Source organism: Anopheles coluzzii, chromosome 3 (assembly GCF_943734685.1).
Source record: "Anopheles coluzzii chromosome 3, AcolN3, whole genome shotgun sequence".
Taxonomy (NCBI): Eukaryota; Metazoa; Arthropoda; class Insecta; order Diptera; family Culicidae; genus Anopheles; species Anopheles coluzzii.
The window spans coordinates 17820936-17846482 of NC_064671.1; the positions used below are offsets into that span (position 1 = coordinate 17820936).

The 25547-nt window shown below is 42.2% G+C and overlaps 1 protein-coding gene across 3 annotated transcripts in view; it reads left to right on the top strand.

The window, feature by feature from the left end:
• Positions 1–2540: 2540 nt before the first annotated feature.
• The window catches only part of LOC120958348 (trafficking kinesin-binding protein milt), an 87548-nt gene continuing 64541 nt past the window's right edge, over positions 2541–25547 (top strand). The window contains exons 1-3 of one of the 3 annotated variants that reach the window (XM_040381079.2): positions 2541–2647; positions 15963–16131; positions 18255–18464. In XM_040381079.2, coding sequence (XP_040237013.2) covers positions 16080–16131; positions 18255–18464 — 262 coding nt within the window. In that variant the 5' untranslated portion in view covers positions 2541–2647; positions 15963–16079. Of the gene's footprint in view, positions 2648–7487; positions 7628–11642; positions 12154–15962; positions 16132–18254; positions 18465–25547 lie in introns of those variants that run through there. The other 2 variants (XM_040381076.2, XM_040381075.2) reach the window with 2 other exon arrangements.

Consider the following 25547-nt stretch of genomic DNA (forward strand, 5'->3'; position numbering starts at 1 on the left):
GAAAAAGTAAAGGTTTTTGAGAAAAAGGGAAGTGCGTGTGTGGCGCCATCATACATCGATCGTGAAAAACGAGCGATTGTTTTTTGTTGCAGCCGTGACGCTAGAAGCTGGTGAATAATTTCAATTCTGTTCTGTTTTCTTCGCAATGTAGCAGCAAGTTTTTGGATGGATAAATGATCAATCTCCGAGCAGCAGTTCCGTTCGTGATTCGTGTTTGGTGAAAAAAAAATACATCCTCAACCACCAGAAAAGAAAAGCAAAACAAAGTTCGAGTGCGCGAGTGTAACCTGTGTGTGTGTACAGTGTTTCTCTCTCTCTCTTGCTCTCGCTGTGTTTCGGTGTGTTGTATGGTTGTAAAAATTGGCCATAAATGCTCTCACGGGGAGTGAAAATTTTCTTCACGAAAACGACGTAAACCCGTTCATCCCCCCCCCCCCCCCCCCCCTGTTTCCCCCATCCTCACACACACAACGACGACGGGAGGGAAAACCTCGTCGCAAAGGAAGCAAAGCCAAAAAAAAGGTCCGAAATAATACTAAAAAAGTGAAGGGGCACATACAACACACACACAGCAACCCGTGTGTGTGTGTGAGAGTGTGTGTGGGGCTACACCGGAATCAGACGGTGGAACGAATCGACGTCAGAAACGGAGAGTAAGCAGGGCTAGTCGAAAAAAAAACTCGTAGTCACATTGCTTGGTTTTTCTTTCGCGAAAGAAAATATAAGCAAACCCCCGCTTTGGGCCTCATCATCCCCCCCCTTTCTACCCGGTTCTGCTCTGGTTGATTGCAATTTTCCACGTGTGTGAACGCGCGCGAGTGTGTTTGTGTGTGAAGAGTGATTTAGCTGGGAGGTGAGGAAGCGTGGGAAAAACGAGCAATAGAATAGAACGTCCCGTGTATCCAGTGCGTGCAAGGATAACAGTGTCCATCCTTACCGTGACAGCTTAACGAGAGAGCGAGAGAGAGCGAGTGTGAAAGAGCGAGTGAGAGTAGTAGACGCTGTGTGGTCCTTCATCATCGATGACAACGAAGGGAATTGCAATCGAAGGAAGCCATCACTAGTCGCGAAAGCTGGCCGCTGCTGCACATCATAATTGCACAAAAGTAGGTACAATTCTTCAAGCAAAAAACAAATGGCGAATTTGGCCTTTCGGTGCAACAATGAAGAAGATGGGAGAGTTTAGCTGTGTTGGTTCGGTGTCAGCACACACCACCGCGGGTTATGTCATCTGCGCTTTTTTACCGATGTGTAGTAGCTGGGGCAGCAGCAGCTCGATCTTCGGCAGTACCAAAAACAAACGCGGCGTGCACAACTCACGCACGATCGTGTGCTGCTACCGAAGTGTTTACAGCTGTGTGCGTGAGTGAACTGTTGTATCCTCGCAGCTGATTTCATTGGCAGAACAACAATTCACGTTTTTTTGTTTGCACATTTATTTTAGCATCTTGAAATGGTGACACCAAAAAATAGTTGAAAAGCTGGATGCTTTGGGGGAATGATTGGACTACTTGGATTGTAAAATTGTAACTCCGAGCATCTAGATGTCGATGATGGAGCTCATCTTTTAATTAGTCCACTATTTGGACCGGATGACGGAAACGACCGCCCGTGTCAGAAGCTCACGGGAACCAGGTCTCCGTTTTACAGTTTTCTCGAACTGCGTACCAAGCCGTCGATTGACCCTAACCTTGACGGCATTTGCTGGTAGCGTTCTCTCCCCTCAACGGCTTTTTGGAGCCACAATTTTGTGAGGCAGGTGTAAAAAAGAAGCCCCCCGCCGCCGAATAAAAAACGGTAGCAAAACGTGGAAATCATCACGATGCGTTTTTTTACCATCACCACGACGACGGTGGCGCTTTTGATTAATTCATGAGAAGGCATGGCATGAAACTAAACCGTTGGACCCCAGTCGGCATGGCCCAACTACCGCAGGAAAGAACCAGAAACGCACGAATATTAAGTTCAAAGTGTGTGCGAAATGTGTGGGTATTTCATTTTTGGATTGTACCACCTAGTGTGTCATGCCAAGATGTGCCGGGCCAAGAGCTTACGGCTGGTGGGTGCTGATGCAGAACGCCTACGGGTGCTCACACATGCACACAGTGCCACGACGCACCGTTTTTCCTGCCCGGGGTGCAATAATTGCACCTGTAGTGAGGGCGAAGCTTGCCACCCGTAGGTGACCGAGTTTGCGTATCAAATTGCATAATTTTATCGACCGGCAAAGAGGGAAACAATTTCACCGATAAACGGGGTGCCAAAACTGTGGTTTTTTCGTTTTCTTACGATATGCTTTCGTACATATTTATTGGAGAATTAAGTTTTAATTTTGTTATCACTTAAATGGCGAATTTTATGCTCTCGTTTAAGCACGCGATCATAAGGGAATGCTTAAATTGAAGTCATAATGTATGGGCAATCGAAATAATACATGATTTTTCGTTTCTTTTTTTTAGGAAAAACAACACAACGAAGCGCACAACAGTGAGCGAAGAAAACAGTATCGGAAAATGCACAAATCAGCCGGCTGGAATGATTTAACCCTACCGCGGCTGTAACCCACAACCTCTCTGTCGCACAATCATTGCGTTCGTACAATCATCGCACACCCAACCGGTACACATCATTTCATCAGACATCAAGGGTAAGTAAGCACTTTGGAGCGTGCTGCTGTATGATGCTCCTTTCGCGCGTTAATCGGCCCCCTTTGCCCATCATCATCAGTGAAATCATCCCCCACGCATTCCGCATTCGTGGTGCGAGATAACGCGTCTAGTGTCTGGTGGAAACTTATCATCCCCAACAGCTTATCATGGTTTGAGGGGTTTGATGTTATCGTGCCAGGCCTAAAGCATGCTTGCCAAAGGTTGTGCTGCGTGGGTGCAATGACGAGTTCTGATAAGCTGTCCGCAAAAAAGAATCGTTTCGCACTCATTATTAGGACTTGCTGTGCTGTAATTACAGTGCAAAAATGTCGATAAAATTGCGTGTTAATTACCTTTTAAGGCGTTAGGTGTACAGCGAATCCGTATGGTCGATAGCTTGATAAAACATGCCTTCGTATGATCGTAATTTCGTTGAAATTTTGTTTAAAATCCGATTGATAAATTTCATACCGACTGATGGTAAACATCCTTTTACAAGGAATACACGACAAACATGTGGTGAGCTTATGTAGGCATCATAGCATAGAAAAAACACCAAAAAAGCTAATCCTACCGCTGCTCGAAAGTGAAAGATTTATGTTTCGGAATCTATAAATTGTTCGCCGTATGGTGTACCGCCGTCCGATAAATCCGGCTTAAAGTTACGAACATCACTTTTAAATCCATCACAGTCCATCTTCTTCCGAATCGTGCACCTTTGGTGCGTGCTGCATCTTGTTCCACTTTCACGGTTTGAACAAACCGAAACAAACGACCCAAAACGTGCAACAACACGTGCCGGTTTACAAATTCTTTCGTCGCACGGAAAACTGATCCGCTCTTTTGGGTTTCAATTTTCCTCGTTTGCCACTTAATTAGAGGGTTACCGTTGTTCCCTCTAGGCTACCGCTCTCGATCTCTGCCACACAATCCGTTCATCGTACGGTGTTTGGCGTGGTGGCTGGGCAGGGCATGTGGAACTGTTGCTGTTATATTGCCCTGTCTCAGGCTTCCGGTTGCGCTTATTCATGTGTTTTCTTGGTGCTTGATGAATAACGGCTTGGTTTACACTCTGCTCGGTGAATGTGATAAGGTCATTTCACTTTCAACGACGCTGTCGGAATGGATGCTAAAATTGGATGATTTAATTGGAGCTGTTTTAATGTTTCATAAAATATTAAGATAGTGATTAAATGCTGTAACAATTTCTGAATGAATTTAGCATACAACTATGATAGCTGAGGCAGCTACTGACTTATTATGCTTAAAAATGGGCGTGATGTTAGCAGAGCAAAAACAGATATAACATCTACTCTAGTATAAATGCATGCATGAAACTGGGTCTGTTCCCTGTCATACTAAATTATCATTCCTTGCGTTTGCAAACATGCATTTACCGACCGGATGGCCCACGAAACCCACGTAGTCGTTAAAGTTGACAGTTTACACCGGTGCAGCTTCGGTTTGTTTTCAAAAATAACTCCGTACTTTTGGAGTCAGCACAGACCCACGACTGGCTAGAAGTGTCGGAGCTCCAATTAAATCCCACACAAACATTAACGAGAGAAGAATGTTAATGTCCACCATTTATGTAGCTTGGTATGTTGTGCTGAAGTGTTGCGAGCCTTTACTTTTGTAAAAACAAAATCTGAGCAAAAAAAAAACATAAAAAGTATATTTTCACAGCAGCTTTAAAATCCCGGAAGCACTCCCGCATATGGCCCTTAAACTGCAAAAAACGAGAGGAAAAAGAAATAGGAGCTCCTTATTTTTACCTCCTACCTAGCCGATGCATTCCGGAGACGGACTCCGGGAATAGAACCAAGCCAACGTGATTCACCGCATCATTCAAGACTGAAACTCTGTCTATCTCTCTCTCCCATAAAGCCCTAACGAAGGATTTAGGAAAGATGGTCTATTAATAGAACGTGAATCCAATGCTTTGAATGTGGCTTCTTCGATCCCTGGTACAGTTTTACCCCACCGGAGATCTTTGAGTGGTTTGCAGCGTTGAAGTGTCTACCAATGGAGAAGCCAATAATGCCTTGGGAGTGCTAACGTTTCGATCACTTCTGCCAGCTATAGACTCGTATCTGCAAATCGCAAAGATTGCACCATGAACTCTTTGTATTTGTATAGGCTTCATATTCTAGATCCCTTTTTTTATCTGGTGGAGATTGCCACAGAGCCGGGCATACCATGCTTACCTGTTCCCCCTCTTGGCCGATGGTTGGTAACGGCCTTCGACTTTGTGAGCGTGCATTTTGACGTCACACGCCTGATAAGAACTGCACAAATGCTCAGAAAAGAAAGAGCGAGGGGCTTGTCTCGTGATCACGGAAAGTCGTGTAGCCCTTTGCCGCTGCTTAGTTTGTCGCCGTCGGCGGGGGGCTTGACAAAGCTAGCCTCAACTTTATTATCGCTTAATCATATGACAGCTCAAACAGGGATGATTTCGTTCGTGTGGCAGTTGTGTAATTCCTTGCTGCCCAGAAAGGGATTTCCCCGTGTGAAAAAGGTTCTTTGGACTGCGGGTTTGCTTAGCCAATCGATTATTTGTATAGCATCTGTGATTGTTTTAAGAAATTAGCACATTTTTGTGAAGAATAGGTAGTACTGGAAGCAAATGCTGATAATGATGCACATGCCCTATATCAAAAGTCAAGAGAGCTTTTTATTGGATTGCTGAATCCTCTAGCCATGATTGCGCTAATGTAGGCAAGGATGGTTCCATTCTGTCTAGCTAGTCTGGCTAGCTTGTCTGCTGTCACATCTTTTGTCCTTTTTGTTTCTTGGCGAGCAATAAGAGACAGAACATGCGATAGGACTGAGCTATTCTTTCTAAAAAAGAAACTGAAGGAAAGATCAATGGCATATTGCTCTTTTATACTACGTTTTTGGTGATGCGACCAAAAATGACGAATAAAGAAATAGCTTCACTTGTCCTTCAATATGATGTCACCATGTTATCACGTATGATGTTTCCGTTATCTAACGATATTTAGTTTAATATCACTAGGTGTATACGTTTTAGTACATCGTTTTGGAAACTAGGTCATATAGGACAGCTGTAAAACGTGTAAAAATTATGATAGATTGATCGCATTCTTTTTACGTCAGTTCTACAATTTTAACTACTTATGACTTGTGGATTTGTTTTTTTGTGTGTTATATTCTTGAACTTTTTGAAACAGTCTATAGAATGCTGAACGATACATTGATTGTTCGTTACTTCTTTTCAATTTAACGACTATTTTCTGTGTTGTAATATGATTACATGTCATTATTGTGCTACATTTTAATGATGGAAAGATTTGTGTTATAAAATATATTAAATTTGATAGCAAAATACTACGAAGGACGCTCTGGCTTATCCTGTAAGGTTGAAGAGGATCGATTCATCCAACTCATACTACCAAGGAATGACTATCCAATTGCGTGGTATAATAAGTCTAGAAAGGCTCTATAATTGGCATGATCGACATGACCGCAATGCTCTTTACTTTAAAGAAGAAAATACTTTAATGAACTCAAAATGACAGAAGAGGAGAATCAATTCTACTAATCTGCTTCTTCATCTGGACATAACTTATGACGCATACAGGGATCATATGTTGGCTTTATATTGCAAGTTTGCCATACCTAATGCCTAATTTGGTCCAGTTAAATCGCATTTGCCGACGTAACTTTAAAGCGACGGTAACCAATGGGAATCGAACCTCGGCTGCCCTTGAAAGGACCCAATACATCTATTAAAGCTTATCATGTCTTTTATATACACAAATCAGAATTGATCCAGTTATAGCTCTTCCTCTTGATGTATTTGTGGATTTTGCGATTTATTGTCCTTTTTTGTAGACATTGAATTGTGTTTTTAAGTAAATGTAGGGGAATGAATACATTTATAATAGAAATATTTTGAAACAAAATAATTTCTACAACTGTTTTTGTTCTCCTTTTCCGCATTTTTACATTCCCTCAAAACACACGTACTCTCATAATGACCTCCCTTTGTCTAAACTCGCTAAAGGGAAGACTGTCTGCAATGATGCGGCGGCGGTGGCGGTTTTTTTTTTGCTCTCCCTGCACCCGGCCGAATATTTCGCAAATTTACCGTGACCTCGCAACACCGGGCCAACCGGCGGACGGCAAGCGCCTCGGTACGTTCGGAAAAGTGCATACGTGATTTGGCGCACACGTTTATCTTGCACCGGTGGGTGACGAGGTGGCCGGATCGGAACGCTGGAGCATAGCGGAGCGGAGCGGGAACACATTGCTCTGTATGTGGTGGTGCTGGCCGCGTATAGATTGCTGGAAGTGGGACAGATACCGCAAACGCAGCCGGGGAAGTGTTCGTCGCACACGTCGCGTACCTGTGTCTATGTAAGCGCGCACATGAGTTGTTTGGCGAAGCTATTTTTTTCGCTACTCGTCTGATTGCTGTTACCAGCAGCGAGCCGCCATGCGTTTGACGGTGAGGGGCATTTGATTCACATGTTTCTTGACAATGAGCCTCGGTGTGCAGTGTATGTTTTGGTAGCCATCAAATTGTAGGATTGATTCGTTTTTTTGCATTGAGAGGGTTCACTGGATTGAAACAGAAGCAGGAACTGTGTGTAACTTCTTTTCTGCAGGTGCTCCTCATGGTGGTGGTGGTGGGAAATCGCCAAATTGTAGGCATCGTTGTTACCGGCGACTGAAGTTCCAGTACGATACGTACGACAAGATTCGGTACGATATCGCATGGTTGTCGCGAAACAGCGCCAGTACACTTGTGTGTTGGTGGGAAGTCGTTTCATGCGTCGATTTATTGCAGCAGTGGAAGTTGCCTGCACCAGACGGATTCAATTATTTGTGCAGTGAGTGTGAAAGTGACCTGTGAACGGTGGAAGCGTCATTTCCAAGAGATTACGAATATTTTTGGAGATTGTTCAGCGCTGCGTGTCGATATGTGTATTATAAAGAATAATTTTGATATCGTGAGTAATGTTCACTAAAGATTGTTGGAAAATAGAGTTAATTCGGGCGCGTGAGAAAGAATCAGCTTGCTGAACGCTGATAAAATCCTGTTTCTAGATGCATCCACACAAGAGCCAAGCCACGTGAAGTGCTGATAACAAAGAGCTGCCCCGTGGATTTAAAGCGTTTGGTTTTGTGCACCTCAAAAAAAGGAAAGGAATATGGCGCCAGTGACACTTGTATTTAAAGCCTCCGTTTATAGCGTTTACATAGTACAGGAAAGGTTTATTTTGCTTTTTTTAACGCAACCAATATCCCGCGCACTCTTACGGCCAGGATGACAGGTCAGGCGAGTGACATTGAAACGTCGCTTGGAAAATCGATGCAAAGCGTCGTCGGCCAATTTGCGACAGCGCTTCTCTCTTCGTCCGTCAATATTTTTTGGGGAAGAAAATGAGTCCTTGCCGATTGTGGCGCGTTGTTTTGGCGTTTTAAAATGTACTAAATTTAAGAGAGAGAGATGTGGTTCAACGGACCAGCACCACTAAAGACAACGTGGGGAACGTCCTTGTGTGCCAAAAATTTCGCCCATTTGTAAAATCATTTAAACGTTGACGGCTTGAACGCGTTTGTTGACGAACTAAATTTAGAATCAAGTCTACAAGAGGGGTTTTTTGCTTTCAATTTCCCGAAATATTGCAATATTTATTGAAATAATTTGACTGATTTTGTGCGTAAAACAATAAAGATTGATCGGTTATTCTACTTATTTGCATAAGACATGAGAATTACACATGTTCATGTCCAATACTGCTGTGAGCTGGGGCTCAAACGACCTTTTCGATCTGAAATCAGCAAAAACAAACATGACCACCGTAAAGAGACCGTTTATCGTCAGAGGGTGGATTTATGCAACCTCACGCTTGAGTGTCATATGATGTCGTGCATCATCGACAAATTTATATTTCTCTTAAGCCAACCCTCCCGTACATCTAGCGCTGGCATTTCTGTTCGCTGTAGACAGTGCGGGGAAGGATTAAGAAGCGAGACAGAGAGCTTGGTGGCTAAACTTTGGCACACAGCGTAAATGACGTAGGTGGTCCTCACGAGATCATTCTTAACGCCAGGCACGAGAGACAATTTGTCAGGTTGGTTGGTTGGTTGCCTTTTTGCTTTACTTTGAACGTCCAAATCGCTAGACATCGGAGACCGACGGTATAATGCAGTTATTTTTAACGATTCATTAACAAAATTTTCCCGCAATTTTGCACCGTTTTTTGTCTTCTTCTCGCACACACTAAACAGCTGAAATATCCCAATCGCTGTGATGTAATGAGTATGCTATGTTGCTGCTGCTGCTGCTGCTCGTCCTAAGTTGCTCTGTAAAAGGGTTTTCCTGCTATGCAGCATTGGGGGAGTACCTTTCTACACGTGTTATGCATGTATCTATGCTGCAGTTTTGTTGGGCGGTGCATTGTTTTGCTGGGGAATATAATTAATTCAGCTTGAAGCTTCTCCATCGAACACCAGTCATCCATTCTTTCCTGTGCTTTTGTTTTGGTTCGCGCTTAGAAATCGTATGTTGCCAGCCAGTTGTTGTTGATGAGGTAATGAAATGCCACATCGTTTTTCTTGTGGAGATTTCCGTTTCCTGTTCGGGGTGTGCATACTGGCGTCACTTTTATGGTAATATAATATGTTGGCTAAATGTTGGCAAAAACAGCTAACAAAATCTAGCAAGTTGTGCGTTCGAAGCAATGGTTTAACACAGCATAAGACATGGGCACAAATATGATATTTATCTTATCTGAGTGTATCTCATCTAATCCATTAGAACATATTTTCAACGTTTTGCAAGTTCTCCAATAATTTTTTTAAAGCCTGACATAGGATATTGGCGAGTGATCGCACATAATCGTACAAGTCATCCAACCAGCAATAAAAGAGAAATAACTTTCTTTAAAATATGTTGCTGATTTCTGCTTCATAGAAGCTTCTATTACACTGCTTTGAGAGTGTGCCTGGGAGTTGTCAAACGATTTTCGTACCGTGCTGACGTCCATTGTACCGTTTGATCGTCTCTTTCTCTGCCCGCGTGTTGAGTCTTCGCTTCGTCGGCGATCGACAGAAAAAATTCGCTTGACGATGTTGTTTACACATTCTTGAACATGGCTCGTTGAGGTAAGAGTTGGTGTTAATTATGAACTCTCGACTCGATTTTCCTTACCGGCCACGGTGTCTGATAACAACCACACGTTCTTTAAACGCTTTCGAGAAGCTGGCTAGCCGACTGTGTATAGTCTCACAACGAACGAACAAGGTACAACAGTCGAGCGGGGTGTAAGTTACAGAAAAGGTAACATCGTGTGAAACTAGTTATCTAACGAACGGACAGAATGGCACTGAAACCAGATGGTTTCAAGTTCATTTCCTTAGCGAGCGTATGAAAATTGTGGCGAATGGTAATAAATTGTCAGACAAGGTTGATACGATCATCGCTACGGGTTCTTTTTGTGACGGAAATAAAATAAGGATTAAGAATCGTGTTTTATGCGTACTCCTGATAGTTAGTAAAAAGGGCTTTAAAGGCACTCTATTTTAGTAATGTTAAACATGTCCGTGGTCATAAGCTTGAATAATTTTATAATAAAGTCATTATAACAAACTAGTGATGTGCTCTCTTTAGCATACCCACGACTCCGATCCGACTCTGACTATTGTTGGTTCGATTCCGACTCCGGCAAAATGGGAACTACTATTTCCATCCGGAGTCGTAGTCATTCGGAGTCGTACGGTGTCGTCTGGAGACGTTCGGAGTAATTCGGAGTCGTCCGGAATCAGCCGGATTCATCCGGACAACTCCGGACGACTCCGGACGACTCCAGACGACTCCGGACGACTCCAGACGACTCCGGACGACTTCGGACGAATCCAGACGATTCCAAACGACTCCGTACCTTCCGGAGTCGGTTCCGAAATGATCGAAGTCGGATCGAAGTCGACTCCGGATTTTTGCCAACCTTTCCCATCGCTACCATAAACCCTTTTAAAACAAAAATATAAAACAAATCTTACTCTACTGTGTCGCGTGCCACTACTGTGACTCATTCTTACTACATCGTCGATCGAAACATCTTTCTTAAAGATTGATTGCATTGTGGAAGGTGCTCGCTTTTAAGCACTGTGTACCCTTTGCTCTCTTGCATCCTTACCCGTTTTAGCAGCTACTTCCGGCGCGAGCGTGAACGAACCATGATGGTTGCGTCCGCCGTCGGTGTTGGGTGCTGCTACCACCCCGGTGGGGAATCTATTTTGATTCATCGAAACGAAGCAAACGAAGTGCATCTCGCTAACGAAACTTCGCGACCAATTGGCGTCGAAGCATTGCCGACATGCTGATGGTGGTGCGTGATCCTCATGACGAATCGCTCAGACAGGCGAAGAGTGCGCGATCGTCTTTCTTGGCGTAGAGCGTTGTGCGGTCGCGCAATTGCGGTAATTTCCCGACTCACACGAACAAAGGGTGTCGGTCGGGCTAGTGACGCGGATGCGATGGATGCTGTGGGGTTCATGGTTAGTGGTAGTAAAAAAAAAGCGGACGCAGAAAGATCCCTAGAGGGATGTATTGAAGAGCATACAAACATATTTGAGGTCAAATTCAAAAATACTTCAATTTGTTTCAATAATACTTTTGATTTCCTTATTTAACATTTATTTCATGCATACATATTTCTATTGTAGACAATTTATTTATTTAACTTTCAGTTTTCCCAACTATCATTACTCCATTATATTTTGGTGTTGTAATTTACATCCCGTTGCGAAAATGTTTACTCACCTGTAAGCTTATTTTTCCAAATCCCATAAACCACAAGCATCGCTCGGGTACTGTAAGAAAACCCAACCGATAGCACAAACAAAACAAATCCGTTCAACCTGTGTGTGCGCGCGTCCTGGTCCCCGACGGTTTGAAGTTGATCGTGGCAGTTGCTCTAGTTTCGGTACGCTTCGATTAGTGTTCGATTTTCGCTGGTTAACACCACTGTACTACGCGGCTGAGTGTTTTGTAGCCGTTTCTTCTGTTATTGCAGCCAACACAAAAGCGGCACATATTGTGTAACTAAAAACGGTGCAGGAACCGTTTGCACGGTCATAAGAGGGCTGCAAGATTTCTTTGTGTGTGTGCGTATTGTGTATTTTGTATGCAGCTGGTCATTTCTTTCTAAATTCTTCAAGTATTTATGAAAAAAGATGGCCTGTGGTGATTTTGTGATGGAGAGAATGCGTACACACGCCGGTGTGGTGCAGTGCGTTTAAGCTGCAGCTCGGTGGAAGGCCATGATGGCAAAGCAAAACTGCATCATTGCAGTAGGAGCAGTGTCCAATGAACTGAGTTGAGTGATATGAAACGTGAACCAACATCATATCTGCATCTTCCGGCATGCTGCTACAGTCAGTTAATGTAATTGCATACGTCAAGGCCACACTGAGCATAGGATGTTTGCGGGAACGGTACATTCTCAACACGGGCAGCATACCGCTATGCGTAAGTCAGCTGAAAATAGGGTACTTAATGGAACGTTTCAGTGCACAAGATCATTAACAAAATACAAAAAAAAAACACCAAACAAAAGCCGAATGTAATGTTCAGTTATAATTGTACTGATTGCGTGTTGTATTTTCGCGGCTCAGAAGCGATCTTGGCATGTGAATGTGCTTTCCCGTGTGTGTAGAGTATGTAGGGGCAAAACTGCATCCTCGCGATCGATCGCAATATTTGGTTTTTGAGATTGTTGATAATTGTATTATTTGTATTAGATTTTTATTTGTTATATAGTGTTGGGATTTATTAGATACAAAGACAGCATTCTCGTGTTAACTGCTTCTTGTTCTAGTGTTAAGTATTTTAGTTTTTTATTGTGTATATACCTTACTAATGGGAAATCCCTATTGAATCATGATCGCTGTGAGATTGAAGAGATTAATTTCACTTTTGATTAAGTGAAATCGTTCAATTATATTGATGAAATTTATTACTTAATTAAGAATACTATACAGAAAAAAGTGCTGCAAGTTTAGGGGTTTTCAAGGCTAATGATTTAAAACTTACACAAAAACATTTTTTATATCTACTAGTTAGTTTTTACCTACTGCAGAGATAGGCAACGATATTTCAAGGATCCTCTTTACTCTGAGACGTACGCCAAATTAATCAACTCCCAAATTCAATTCATATCACGACCTAAAAACGAAACCAAACCCATATCGGTCCTGGAACCGATCATTAACTCATATCGGTCCTGGATCCTATACTGAACCCATAGCGGTCTTGGAATTGATGATGAACCCATAGCGGTCCTGGATCCGATACTGAACCCATACTGGTTGTGGAACTGATCATGAACCCACCTAGATCTTGGACCAAGCGTAGCGTAGCGTATAGAATATATAGCGTATGGAATCAGAATTTATGTTTATTGGTATTATTATTATAAAGTTCATGAACACTTGATTTGCTAGAGCTAGCGTAAAGCTCGCTTTTCACCGCTGTGAAGCAGTTTGCCAGGAGGCAGTTTGGTTTATGGTCGAATTGCGTAGGATTTAGTTGAGGAATTAGGGTAGGAATTCATTATGGGAATTAGTGTAGGAAATAGCGTATCGCATTTCAGCTCAACATAGATAATAAAATGTATTGAGACAAGCTATTCGATGAATAGTGCTCAAGTTTTTTTTTACCATTTTTGTATCAAATTCAAAACACGAAGTATTTTAACCAACGAAATAACTACGAAACTGAAAGGAGTTTCACAAATCAAACACAAATCTTAGCAACATTATGGGGGTCCCGTTTTGCCTTGACTTTCTTTATTGTTTAACGGAAACCAGCAATTTCTCTCTGTGCGTTATTGTTCTTCACACCCGGCTCGATTGCTAATTGCTTGCTTGTTTTGCGTTCCAACGTAAAGATACAGTTAAATTTTCCTTATTCCTATTGCAAAACGTGATGTGCTGCTGTGTGTTGCAAATCTTGAAACAAACAGTTCTTTGCAAACAAACCACTTGATTTTTAATTCGAGTAACAAACAATTCTCAAACCGATATCGTTTCATTTTGATTTAAATATTCCAACTAAACGTATGAAAATTTCCTATTCTATATGCTGATATTGACAGCCAACCAAATATAGATCGATTTTCATCAGCAAAACCCCTGACATAAATAGTGAACGGGTTTGCTCTGTATCTTATCACAGCTACAGCCCGGTTTGGCCTGTCTGTCGGAATTAGAGATACAAAATGTTGCCGTTTGTCGGCGACCGACAGATAATTATTTGCGTATCATTTATTTTGACCCATCCGTATCGTTAATCTTTCCGGGGTTCTGTTTTTATCCCCGGCTTATGCATTTTTTCGAAAGATATATCGAACCGTGAGGATTTTTGTGCCTGATATTTGTTTTTGTCCATCCGACTATGTATTTTATATTGTTTATGCAAGAAATGTAATAAATGCTTTTCATTTGTCCGTTTGTCTACATTCGCTTCTTTGGAGTGTGCAGTAAATTATTCACTAAAATCGTGAACCAGCACGTGTTTCTGTAGTACAATAGGGAAGAGTCGTTCCGAGTTCGTTAAACCCCTGACCTGACCCAATGTGGTGGACGGTGTATGAAAAAATCGATACACGCCGGTCGCCGCCGCCGCCGTCTGCAAAGGGTCAATCCTGAAGTCTTCGGTGCGGTCGAATCAGCCACAGTTGCATAACCATCGCTGGCAGGCATAAACTATTTTAAGGTTTATATGATTTATGATTTTGCATTTGAGTTTTATTTTAGCCTCCACATCCATTTTGCCCTTCGATTTGGTTAGACGAGATGGATGTGTGGGTAGTGGTATGTTTAGTGAATGATAAAAAAGATTCGGAAACACACAATTCGGCAACGGTTCATTCGGCGGTGGTGAGCGTAGTAGGACAGCGTATAATGTGTTTTACACCGAGAGTGCGATGGGTTGTTAACATCAGTTTTGGCACCTTTTTCGCATTGACACTATGCCAAAACCAATGCAGAGTTTGTTGTACTCTAGTGCAGGGGGAAAAACAGGGTAATGAATAATGAGAATGCTCATTACAGTTCTACATAATGTTTAGTGTTTCGGGTGATCTTGAAAGATGTGTTCTAGATTTTAGGTGCATACATATGTCGCCAAATTGAATGTCTATTGGAGCTCAGCGGGGAGACTCTTCTCAACTAATCTTCGTGAATTTTAAAACTTTTATAGAAACCGATATAATTAATAGTAGCGTAATTAATGACTTTTGTTTGTGATTTAGCATGAATTAAGATACGTTTCGATAATTTTAGTTCACTTTTGTGGTGTATTTCGGCGAATGATTGAAGCTAATCCTTTTCATAGCTACACATCGTCTTAATTTTCCATACCTCTGATGATTTCATACCTCATTATTATACAACCATGCGATCAGCTCAATTTATTTTAATCAACGCCATACATTTTCGGCCACCGTCTGCGTTTGTTTGTTTGTTTAGGTTGCGTTGATTATGATGCCTACGATCAGATTCAGCCACTCACCGTCCGTCAGCCGCGATGTAAATGTTGTGCGATATTTTTAATTCGCATTTCTCTAAAACCAACCACCCCTTACGATGGTAAAATACAAAAAAAGTTGGCGATCAGCATCGACGGCAGAGCATGATGCCGCCGGGGGTGGTGGTTGGTTGGACTTTGCGCTTGAAATGAAGCAATGCACAAATTTAGTAGTTCAATGGCTGCTGCTAGTTACATAAGCCAGCAGCAGCCCTGCCCCTTTCCGTGGTTCCGTGGCATCTGCTCTGCGCGCTGCGGTGGACGCGTTTAATTATGTCACCAGCGGCAAAGAGAGAGAGAGATTCGCACACATCACATTTCACTATCACCATTTCCAGGGTACTGGGTGAAAGGAAAACGAAGGGAGGGTGTGTGTGGAGTTGTGGGATAACCCTGCCCTTTCATTGTGAATCGGTTGGGACCTCTTCTGTCAGTTTGGCCTTTTTCGCACGTCCTACCGACGGTCCAACTGCTAACAATGTTTAACGAGATGGACATAATCTTACATGATAATGCAGGGTGCTCTTCTTCTCGGTGGTCGGATTAAAGGTTAAAGTGCATTTTGGGACGTCAACATAACCTTGACCATGAAACACGGCTTTAATGGGAAACATTGGGGAAATGGGGGACGTTTTATTAATGTTTTGTTTTTCATTTCATTTCATTGTATTGCCCCATTTTTAAGATGTGTTGTATTACCGCTAGCTGTTTTTAATAATTACCCATTTTCCCACTTTTATCTCCCCCAGGAACAGTATCAATCCAAACTGGCTGCCTCACAATGTGGGGCCAGGATTCCCCTGAGCCCCAACACTCAGGCGACAATCGAGAAGCATTTGCCGGGGCTGCCAAGCAAGCGATTGCTTATGCAGCAGGCCTCTAAAATCACAGAAAAGCGAGACGTTGGATGCATAACTGGTAAGTTTCTAACTGTTTGGGGGACAATTAACGACAACGGTTTCGAGTTTGAAAATTCACAAATTATTGTTGTAAATGTCCATTTTCATTTTATGTTGTTTATTGTCAAACGAGGACGTTTCTTAAAGACATTGCATTTCATCCAGGTTGAAGCGATCCTGGGGTATGTTTACAAAACATCCAACATTAACATCATCAGTGTTGTTTGGTCAATTTCGTGCCACAGCAGCGTGCGGGTGTGTGCTATTCGTCACTCTCGTTTGTTCGAGTGAGCATGAATCGTGACGCCGGTACGACTTTCCAGCTCATTCTCAAACAGCTTCAAACTGTGTGCGTGTGTGTGTGAAAATGTGTGAATGAATTTGGTGCGGCTCGATGAAATGCAATGGCCAACAAAACAAAAAAAACATCAATCCCGCCCGGCATATTGTTTCGCCACAACTCGACCGCAAAGCGCTAAATGGAGAGTGATTGAGTTGACGAGCTGGTTGGTTGGGCCCGATGGCGGGAGGACCTTGGCGCTCAGTTTGCATGATGTGCCGCAATAAATGTACCGATGCTCACTTCGCACCACACACACACATATTCTCCAATCGTGGCCAGGGGGGATATAGATGGAAAATGAAAACGCTACCGTTGGAAAATTTATCGTTCTCCAATCTCTCTCGTGGGTTCGCTTATTTTGCGTGCTTGCCGTTCGTAGTAATAGGAGAGAAATTTTGGGACGATCGCGCAATCGATTGTCCTTGTATGGAAATTACACCTTTGATTCCATGCTTTCGATTGTACCCGATTCCACGCACGTGTCTGCAGTACGATCATGTTTTAGTACTGTTTTAGCACAAATCTGGAGTTGGAAATCGATCACCCAAGGTACGAAGTTGTTACACGGTGTAAATTCGCAAGAAAGCCATGATGAACAAGCAACCAATCCGAGCGTGTTGTGACGAGTTTGGCAAGTTTGGTGCCTTGTATTCCGTTCCGATGACCTGCGGCAAATGTGTTCAATTTCACCCAATGTTATGCTCCAATTCCGTTCGCTAGTACGGCTGATGGTGGGAAGAGATGCTGCTTCAGCCGTGGTGCTGTCAGCAGTGGAGATTTGTTTTCACTGTATCCGCTTTTGAAGTTGGTAGGGTTTTAATGAAGGACCGAGGGAGAGAGCGTGTGACTAGTACAATCCAGCAAGAATTGCCGGCACGTTTTGCACCAACACAAAAGAGACGAAGAAGGTTTATGGTCACTGTGTGTTATGGTCGGTCGATTTGTCCCGATATGAAGCGACAGGAAGGAAGCAGGCAACTATTTGCAATTGTGTTGGGCTGTTAGTATACGGTACTGTTGTATAGACATGACTTGTGCAAAGCTAACCATCATAAAGGAGAATGATATTGATAAGAAACTACTAAGCAAGAACTATCATTAGGCAATCAACTGGGAATAGTTGCATCATGCATTTAATCGTGAAAAGGAAGTTGCAATAAAATGTTTAGTTAGAAATCACTGTTCATTCACTTTAACCGTTGAAGAGAGTGGTTCAAATTTCAGAAAAATTGTGAACTGCCATATACATCTTCGAATTGAACGAAGTAAAACACTTTACCTGTGTGTTGGTTTTGTACGCTGGGGCAAAATGCATTCTTTCTCGTCTGTATTGCTGCACCATTTAAGCCGCATGACATCAACATGTGTTTAACATTACTGACCGCACAGCAGACCCCCAACAGCTTTTGGACCACGTGATGCACTAGTGACTATTGTAGGATTATGCCGTTTCGACCTGTGGGCATGTGTGTTTGCTTGAGAAACGTAAGCATATTCTAAAAACAGCTGCTGTCCATCGATGAGTTTTCATCACCTTTTCCTACCCAGCTATCTCTAGGCTGCGACATCCTGTCCGCGTGTTCCGGAACCTCTCCTCAAATAGATCGTTAAATGCGTGAGCAAACCAACATGCATGAACTCACGTCCACAATATTCTGTACGATTTAGTTGGTCATCTGTTTGTCAATCTTTTTTTTTAAAGATTTATTGTTTAATTCTAAGCAACGTGTGTCAAACTCCAATCATTAACTATCACCGTATTAATGTTGTTCTATTTTTATTTCCTTCAATTTCAACAGAAGTATGCAGTGCCGAAGACCTACCAGAGGTGGAGATTTTCTCCTTGCTCGAGGAGCAAATCCCACGGTACAAGATCCGGGCGGACACGACTACCACCTTCGGTGGGTACGAAAATCAGGACTGGTTCGTGCAGTATCCAGCGCTACCGATACCGACGGAAGGGCTCGGCCTGACGACGGAACAGACGCGGGAAGCACTTAACTATTTCCGTAAGTAGCGTTGTTTTTATTTTATTTTTAAAACACACCTTTATTTTGGGGGGATCGTTCTTTTTTTGGCTACACACTCTATTTTCGTTGGTTTGCGACCTTCTTCGGCGTAAGCTTGCGCTGGGCGAAGACACAAACCACAGCGAAACGGGTGCAGTGCCTTAAAGAGCCCTCTGTTAGCTGTTGATGGAACTATAGGCCGAAGAGCTTGCTAAACTTTCCGCGCGATGGCGCTGCTGCCTGTTTTCAAATGAGCCTCGTGAAAAGAGAAATCGTGGTTTTGGAGGAAACAAGATTTTTCTAAGAGGAGTTATTCATGCGTAGAAATGTGTGTTAAATGAAATATCTGCTTATTACATTTATTGCAAGACTTTTTATAATGTGTTCTACTTATAACTACTATATAATACATCCAATTAAATCATATAAAATGCAATCATCGGTGCAAAGTGCAGCTTTAATTTTAAGTAAAAATCATATTCACAAAATTGATTGCAAACTTCCAATTTGCGCTATAAAAGCGGGTGCGCACGTCATCGGGCACGAGTTTTGCAAGGTAAGTGGACACGTTGTTTATCTTATCAGTTTGCACCGTACTGGTAGAACACGATTGCACAGGGACTATGAATGTAAGAGATGTGAGCTTGTGCCGATAACAAGATGGTATTCCATTATCAATTTTGATTCCGCTCAAAGTGCTGGAACACAACAATGGAAAAATCGATACGACGAAGCTGTTTCTCTCTGTGTATTTCATCTTCGATTTGATTTTTTGAATTGTTTGATTTTGTGAAGTATTTGATATTATGCAAGCAATTCCATGCCCTGCGCCCTTGTACACTGAGTCGGTTTAAATTCCATTACTCCTATTCTGAAGCAATCCAGTTCATAAATGATACATCACCGTTCTTTCAATAACTGTCCGTACAGCATCACTATCAGCTATCCACGGCAGAGCCTTCCCACAGTTGTGATAAAAATTTAATATAGAAAAGTAAACGCATCCATTTGCGACGCACACCGCGGCCACCATCACTGTCGCCATCGCCAAATTGACAGATGCTTCACGCTAATGCGTGACACTTCGCACGTTGTTACTTAAATCGATTAAGAAATGACCAACACCCGTGCGATGGTTTTGCGCATTTTACACGAGCTCAGGCAGGCGGGAGTGCCATTTCGTTAGAGGTCGCAGTTGTTGATAGAAAACGCACCCTCTGATGGGGGCTTTTGAGATTGAAAAATTTGGAGAAAATTAAGTTCACATCAGGACGTGGGAAAGTGCACGGAAATGGGTTTGTACTTGCAACAGAGCAGTACGCAATTGTGCTACCACTTGCGAAGGGGTTTAGAAATAACGCTCCCGATGGAAAAAAAAGGTAATTCGGCCGATTATGACAATTCCTGCTTAATGTGAGCTCTAATGGCAATGTCGTTATGTTGCGCAAAAGGGTCACACACAACGGGGAGTAAGTAGTCAGTCAAATGACCTTCACCCATTGTTGTGGTGCATTAACTCATTATCGGGCAACAAAGTACACTGGCCAGCGTTTCATGTCCGACGAAAATGGAACCGATTGAAGTAATCAGGTGTACACCACACCGAAACCCACCCACCCAACCACCATGAGCAAGTGAAGAAAGTGCACACGCAAGACAATAAATTTTCCCAGTCGAAAATTCCACTGACCCAGTGGCTTGTTGCGGGAAATGTTTTAATTCAATTTTCACTTGTAAGGGCTGGGTTGGATGGTGTTGTTCGCATCAGTTGGTGTAATTTTCTGCCAGCACCACTTTCATGGTCAGGTTTTGAGTTTGCTTTTGAGTTTTGTTTTCCCCTGTGATGCAGCATGGGGGTTGAACATAAAGTAACACATTATTTATGTTTACGTTAGCGTGAACGGTTTACAAGGAATGCAATGATTATTTGGGACATGTTTGTGTGTGTATATGTGAAAAATTATGCACATTTTTGTGATTGTGATTTGGATGATCAAATGTAATTATTGAATACAATAAAGATGAAGTAAAGATACATCCGTTTAAAACCATTGTTATCTTTATGTATTTTTTATTTAATATGTTGCTCTTTGAATTCTCTAATATTTTCTCCAACATTACATTATCTCGAAATGGCCAGCATAGCAAGTTAGTTTTCTTTCAAATTAACCAATATTTCAAAATTTAACCCTTCATCGAACGAAACGTTAATCGCTCCTTTCTATTTAAGTGTTGGCACGAATTACTTATGCTCAAAACGGTCTTGCGTTTAGAGTTGAAACGATTTGACAGTGTGATGTTTGGCGATCAATCATCACTACACTTTTAAGCTCCAGCACGTGTGGGTGCGAAGAACATCGGGAACTCGTTCGCTATTTTATGCCTTCCCCATTTCCTGAAAGCAATTTCAACTTTTTCAAACATAAGATTTGACTACATTTAGACAGAGCAGGAAAAATACGGCGTACAGGAAAATTCCAACCATCGATAGGCTAATTTCCTTATCGGTTACATTCCAAGCTAAGTAATCGAACGTACGGCGAAAGGAAACGTCACGTTTCGTTCCTTTCCAGTGTTGCGTCTTTTGCACTTTGCGACCAAGAAGCAACGTTGGTTAATTTCGCATGAAAGAAGGAAATTAAGGTGTAGTTAGTGTGGTAACATTTGCGAAGGGTTTTTGCTGTTTTTTTTTTGTTACCTTTAAGTCCATTGAATGGCTCAGTGACAGCTAATTGAAGGTATCCAAGCGTGAACGGAAAGGGACACCTTACCTGGCGGTTCGATCGATGCAAACGTGGCGCGCTTGGCTAATTGGCGTGTAAAAGCCTTTTTCTCTTATTCTGACGTTTATGTGCGCATTAAAATAGTGTTTTATTTATGTTGCCACACAGTAGCTCTTCATGGGTAGTAAATTTGTTTATAAAGCCATTTATTTAAACATAAATTATTGCATTTTTTCTCTATCCGCTGTCCATTGTTTTTGTGTCATGGCTAAATACTCGAACGGAATTAAAATTTTAATAACAATAGATCGTGCTTTCTGTGATCGTGAGTTCTAGAGCGTAGCCTTACGAGTTTCATATTAATATGCTCATTTGAAAAGCTCGTTATAATTAAACTTTGAATATTATATTTCATAAAATTATTACAATTGAACACTTCACGACCGAATCGTGCAATGGGGATACGACAATCACGCTGGAACTGGAAGCGAGAGGAATAATTACAGTGTTTGTCTGTTTTTTCGGCCATCGAAAATGTCCATAACGGATCATAATAAACTTCTATTCGTGAAGTGTATGATTTTCTCGTAACGGTTTTGTGCTACATGGACGAGAATGGTTCATTTACTTCTAGACGTCTGATGATTCGTTGTTTTTTCATTTGCAGAATATTTGTTAATCTGTGTAATAAAGCCCTCCATTAAACTTGGAGATTATTTTGGTACGACATTGCTCCATGCATCCAAGAAATTGCTTAATCCGGCCACTGACTAATGGCACATTAATGAGAGTTGCCTGTGAGGAAGGTCCCATATACTCCATATATCCTATCAGCGGACGAAATGGTTGATCGATTACGATGAAGATGGCGCAATTTGTTGCCTGATGGTTTTAAGTACTAACGAATTGTGGTCTTTCCGTCTCAAGCCTCTTGTTCCGGTTCATTATGTAGGGTCTCCGATTACTTTGTAGCTTTCCGTGTACATTGTTATCATCAATGTGCTACGATTGCAAACCACCATTTTCAACCCATGGACAACTGGATCGATACATATAATGCAATTTTAAACGTTGTTTCTCCTCCCAAAAGTGCACTGTGTAGTCTTGCTTTGGGAACTAGTATCGCAATAATGTTGCAAATACTAAATAGAAAATAATTAGTCCATTTTTCTTTCAAAATCATCAAAGTATGAAACACACCACCACCAGTGAGCAGCCCGTAATGAAGCGGTTAAACGGATGATTAACTTTTGAGAAATAAATCCTTCCATCCACCACCCTCTCTCGAATGGGTGTAAACGGCGTAAGTGGAAGAATATGGTGCTGCTGGAAACCCGGTGCAAGAAGTACCGCTAAAGCCGGATCTTAAACCTAACGATGCTGAAACATTCAATCAGGTTGCAGAAACAATTGGCCCAAGTAAGATCACGCCGAACGGGCGCATACCGGGCCGATTGCCTAATTATGTTCGAGGGAAGGTACTACTGTTGTCGTCCCCTCATTCATTGCATATGATCTTGAGTGATGGACGTCCGAGTCCGTCATGGTACAAATCCTGTCAGTATTAACCCTCTTTTTTGAGAGCCCAACGGAAACGTGCAAGATGGATGATGATGAAAGTTCTGACCACAAGACACCGTTCACGTAGTGATCGTTATGATCACTTCATTACATTTTCCACCCGAGCCAGTCGATCACACGAGATTTGATGGCTTTATATTGTTGGTCATAAAAATTGAATCGTGAAGGAGAACGTGAATGATGGCTAACATCCTGAACGCGGATTAGGCCCGTAATCGATCATTGTGTAACAAATCCTGTTACAGCGTGATACTTGAGCATTTTCTTCTTTTGTAGGTCAGCTTGAAGAAACGACGCAAAAAATGGGATCATACTGTGCATGATCGGACTTAATCCATTTTCTTCTTTGCGTGGTTGTGAGGGGGTTGTCTGTTTGTTGCAGTTGATAATTTGCAAAGGGGATTCAAACGTGCGATAAGAAGCGTGTCTCAATTCATCACGTACGCTCAATCGAAATGCACACACAAAAACTGGAATGGAACATTCCTCAATACCTGTGGGTTTTTTTTTGCAAATCACTCAAAATTCAACCACCCTCTACCAAACATGCGCTCTCTTGTTTGTGATAACGAAATGCATTCTAGAAAGGCCCGGAAATTGTTTTGTTTATCTTGCAAAATTTTGCGAATTTCTTTGTTTTTCGCTTTGCAAATAATTGATATTTGTAGCAAAAAAGAACTGTTATCAATCTTGATAGCAAAAATGGCCCATTGTCACTGGCTGGCGGTGAGATTACCGCCGTTAGCCGGTCAAAGAAGATAAACGTCGGTGGATTGATTTTATGTCACCCGTTCGCTTCGATATCTTTACTGTATTCCCGAGTTTAAAGGTTCTGGGGCAAACACAGCGCGACACTTGTATGGGGTTTTCTTTGGACACAAACCTCACGTTATGTAACACCGGTAAGAATAAGCTGGTTCTGGGCCGCCGTTGTTCAAAGAACGATTGAGCAATTGGCATTACGCAGGATTTGGTCAAACGGTGTCAAAGTGTGTCTGCTTCGTCAAACGGTTTGACAAGTGCAGCATGAAGAGGGCTTCCCTTAGGACGCCCTATTTAGACGCCCACGGTGATGAGTTTTTCCTGCGTCACCTGGCAAAGCTCTCGAAGTTATTGGCTTACGCTTTGTTTTAACACTTTTGGTCTTCTTTCTACATGGTTTGGATACAATACCACCATCTCCTCCTCAGTGATGTCATTCCGGATGACCTATACCTTCACCACCGATTCGTATTGCGAAAATGGCCGTTGTTTGATAATGTAAACCATCATCATCGACACGGGAGGGGTAGATTGGCTATTTTTGAAAGCAAAACATCAAAAAGCTTAGTAAAGAAGATAAACAAACACAATGTTGTTCTCTCTTGCAATGAGGCACTATGGTAATTCAGCATTGTAAGCGCGCACAACGCGCTCGTCTGTAACCGACATTAATCTCGCGAAACTTATCTCTGCGTTGAAAAGATAGGTTCGAAAAAGTACACCACCAGCCAATTGGCTCCCTTTTTGGCTTGAGCTGTTTGACGATTATTGCACAATGTTTCTCCACGCTTAGCTTTTTTTCGGGGGGATTTTTTTTTCAGTTTCGATATCGACGTAGTATCTAATTGGATACCATTTTTCGATGCCAATTATGATTGTCGTTGGTACTGGGCACTGAATGTTTGTAAAACGGCGCATACCTTTGTAAAGCAATGTTATTGTGAGTGCGTTTCTATTGGACACCTGCATTAAACATGAGGCTAAAATGGATTAAAAGATGTGATTAACGGTTGTGTATTGACAGCAGTCTGGGAAGGTTAACCAAAGAAAGATTTTTGTTAAAGTGGTGACTTTTTGTTAGGGCAAACAATGTAGTATAAAAGGGCGATTTGAAGGGATTAATTAAATATTTGAATTTGTTATTGTTTCATTTTACAACGATAAATCACCTTCAAATTAATTTATCATAAATTGATTCTATTTTTTTACCCAATACCTTTAACCTCATTGTTGTTTCATGGGTAGTTGCTCACAAAGAAGTGATTTCTTTGTGTGTCATCTCTTTGCTGCGCGATCACAAGATGCGATCATCGTCTCTATCCTCTCCATGACACATAACGCACAACACAGCTGCCAAATCGGCACATGACTTTGCGTTCGGGCGTTGGCCAAAAAAAAAAAAATGGCAAAAAAGTGCGACGTGTCTTTGAATATTTGAGCATTAGTGCTGCCTCCATTCCACCAGCCTGCCAGCTCTCAACAACACCACACGATCGATGTTATTTAACATTCGCAACAAACGCTACCCACTGTGAAGGTTTGCAACAGCAAACTCGCAAACAAATTGAAGCAAATGCGAAGCCTTAAATATAGCGAAAAATCAACACCATTGAGTTCGGAGCTCGGAACGACGCTGGTAGGGCAGTTCAGGTACGTTGTCCATGGGGCCCGCCATGCAATCTTTCTACGCTGACTGACTGACAGACCGACAGGCGGACGCACGCTCGAGCACGGTGAGCTATTGGTTTGTGTGGTTCGGGGTGCTGGTTTGTTTTGTTGGACTCGTTGTCTATTTTTGCCAATTTTTGCGTTTCAAGCACGATCGCTCTTGAGGTATGCATTTCGACCTTAAAAGCGTTCCTTTGCTAAAAAACCGAATATGGACGCAGTGCTACGAAAACAGCTGGGTGTCGCTGAGAGCGCATTAAGGTCTTGAATCAGTGGTGAAACGAGGAAATTTATATTTTAATGTGGATATTGAATAATTTGCATTTATTTTATTGAATCTTGAGATCCT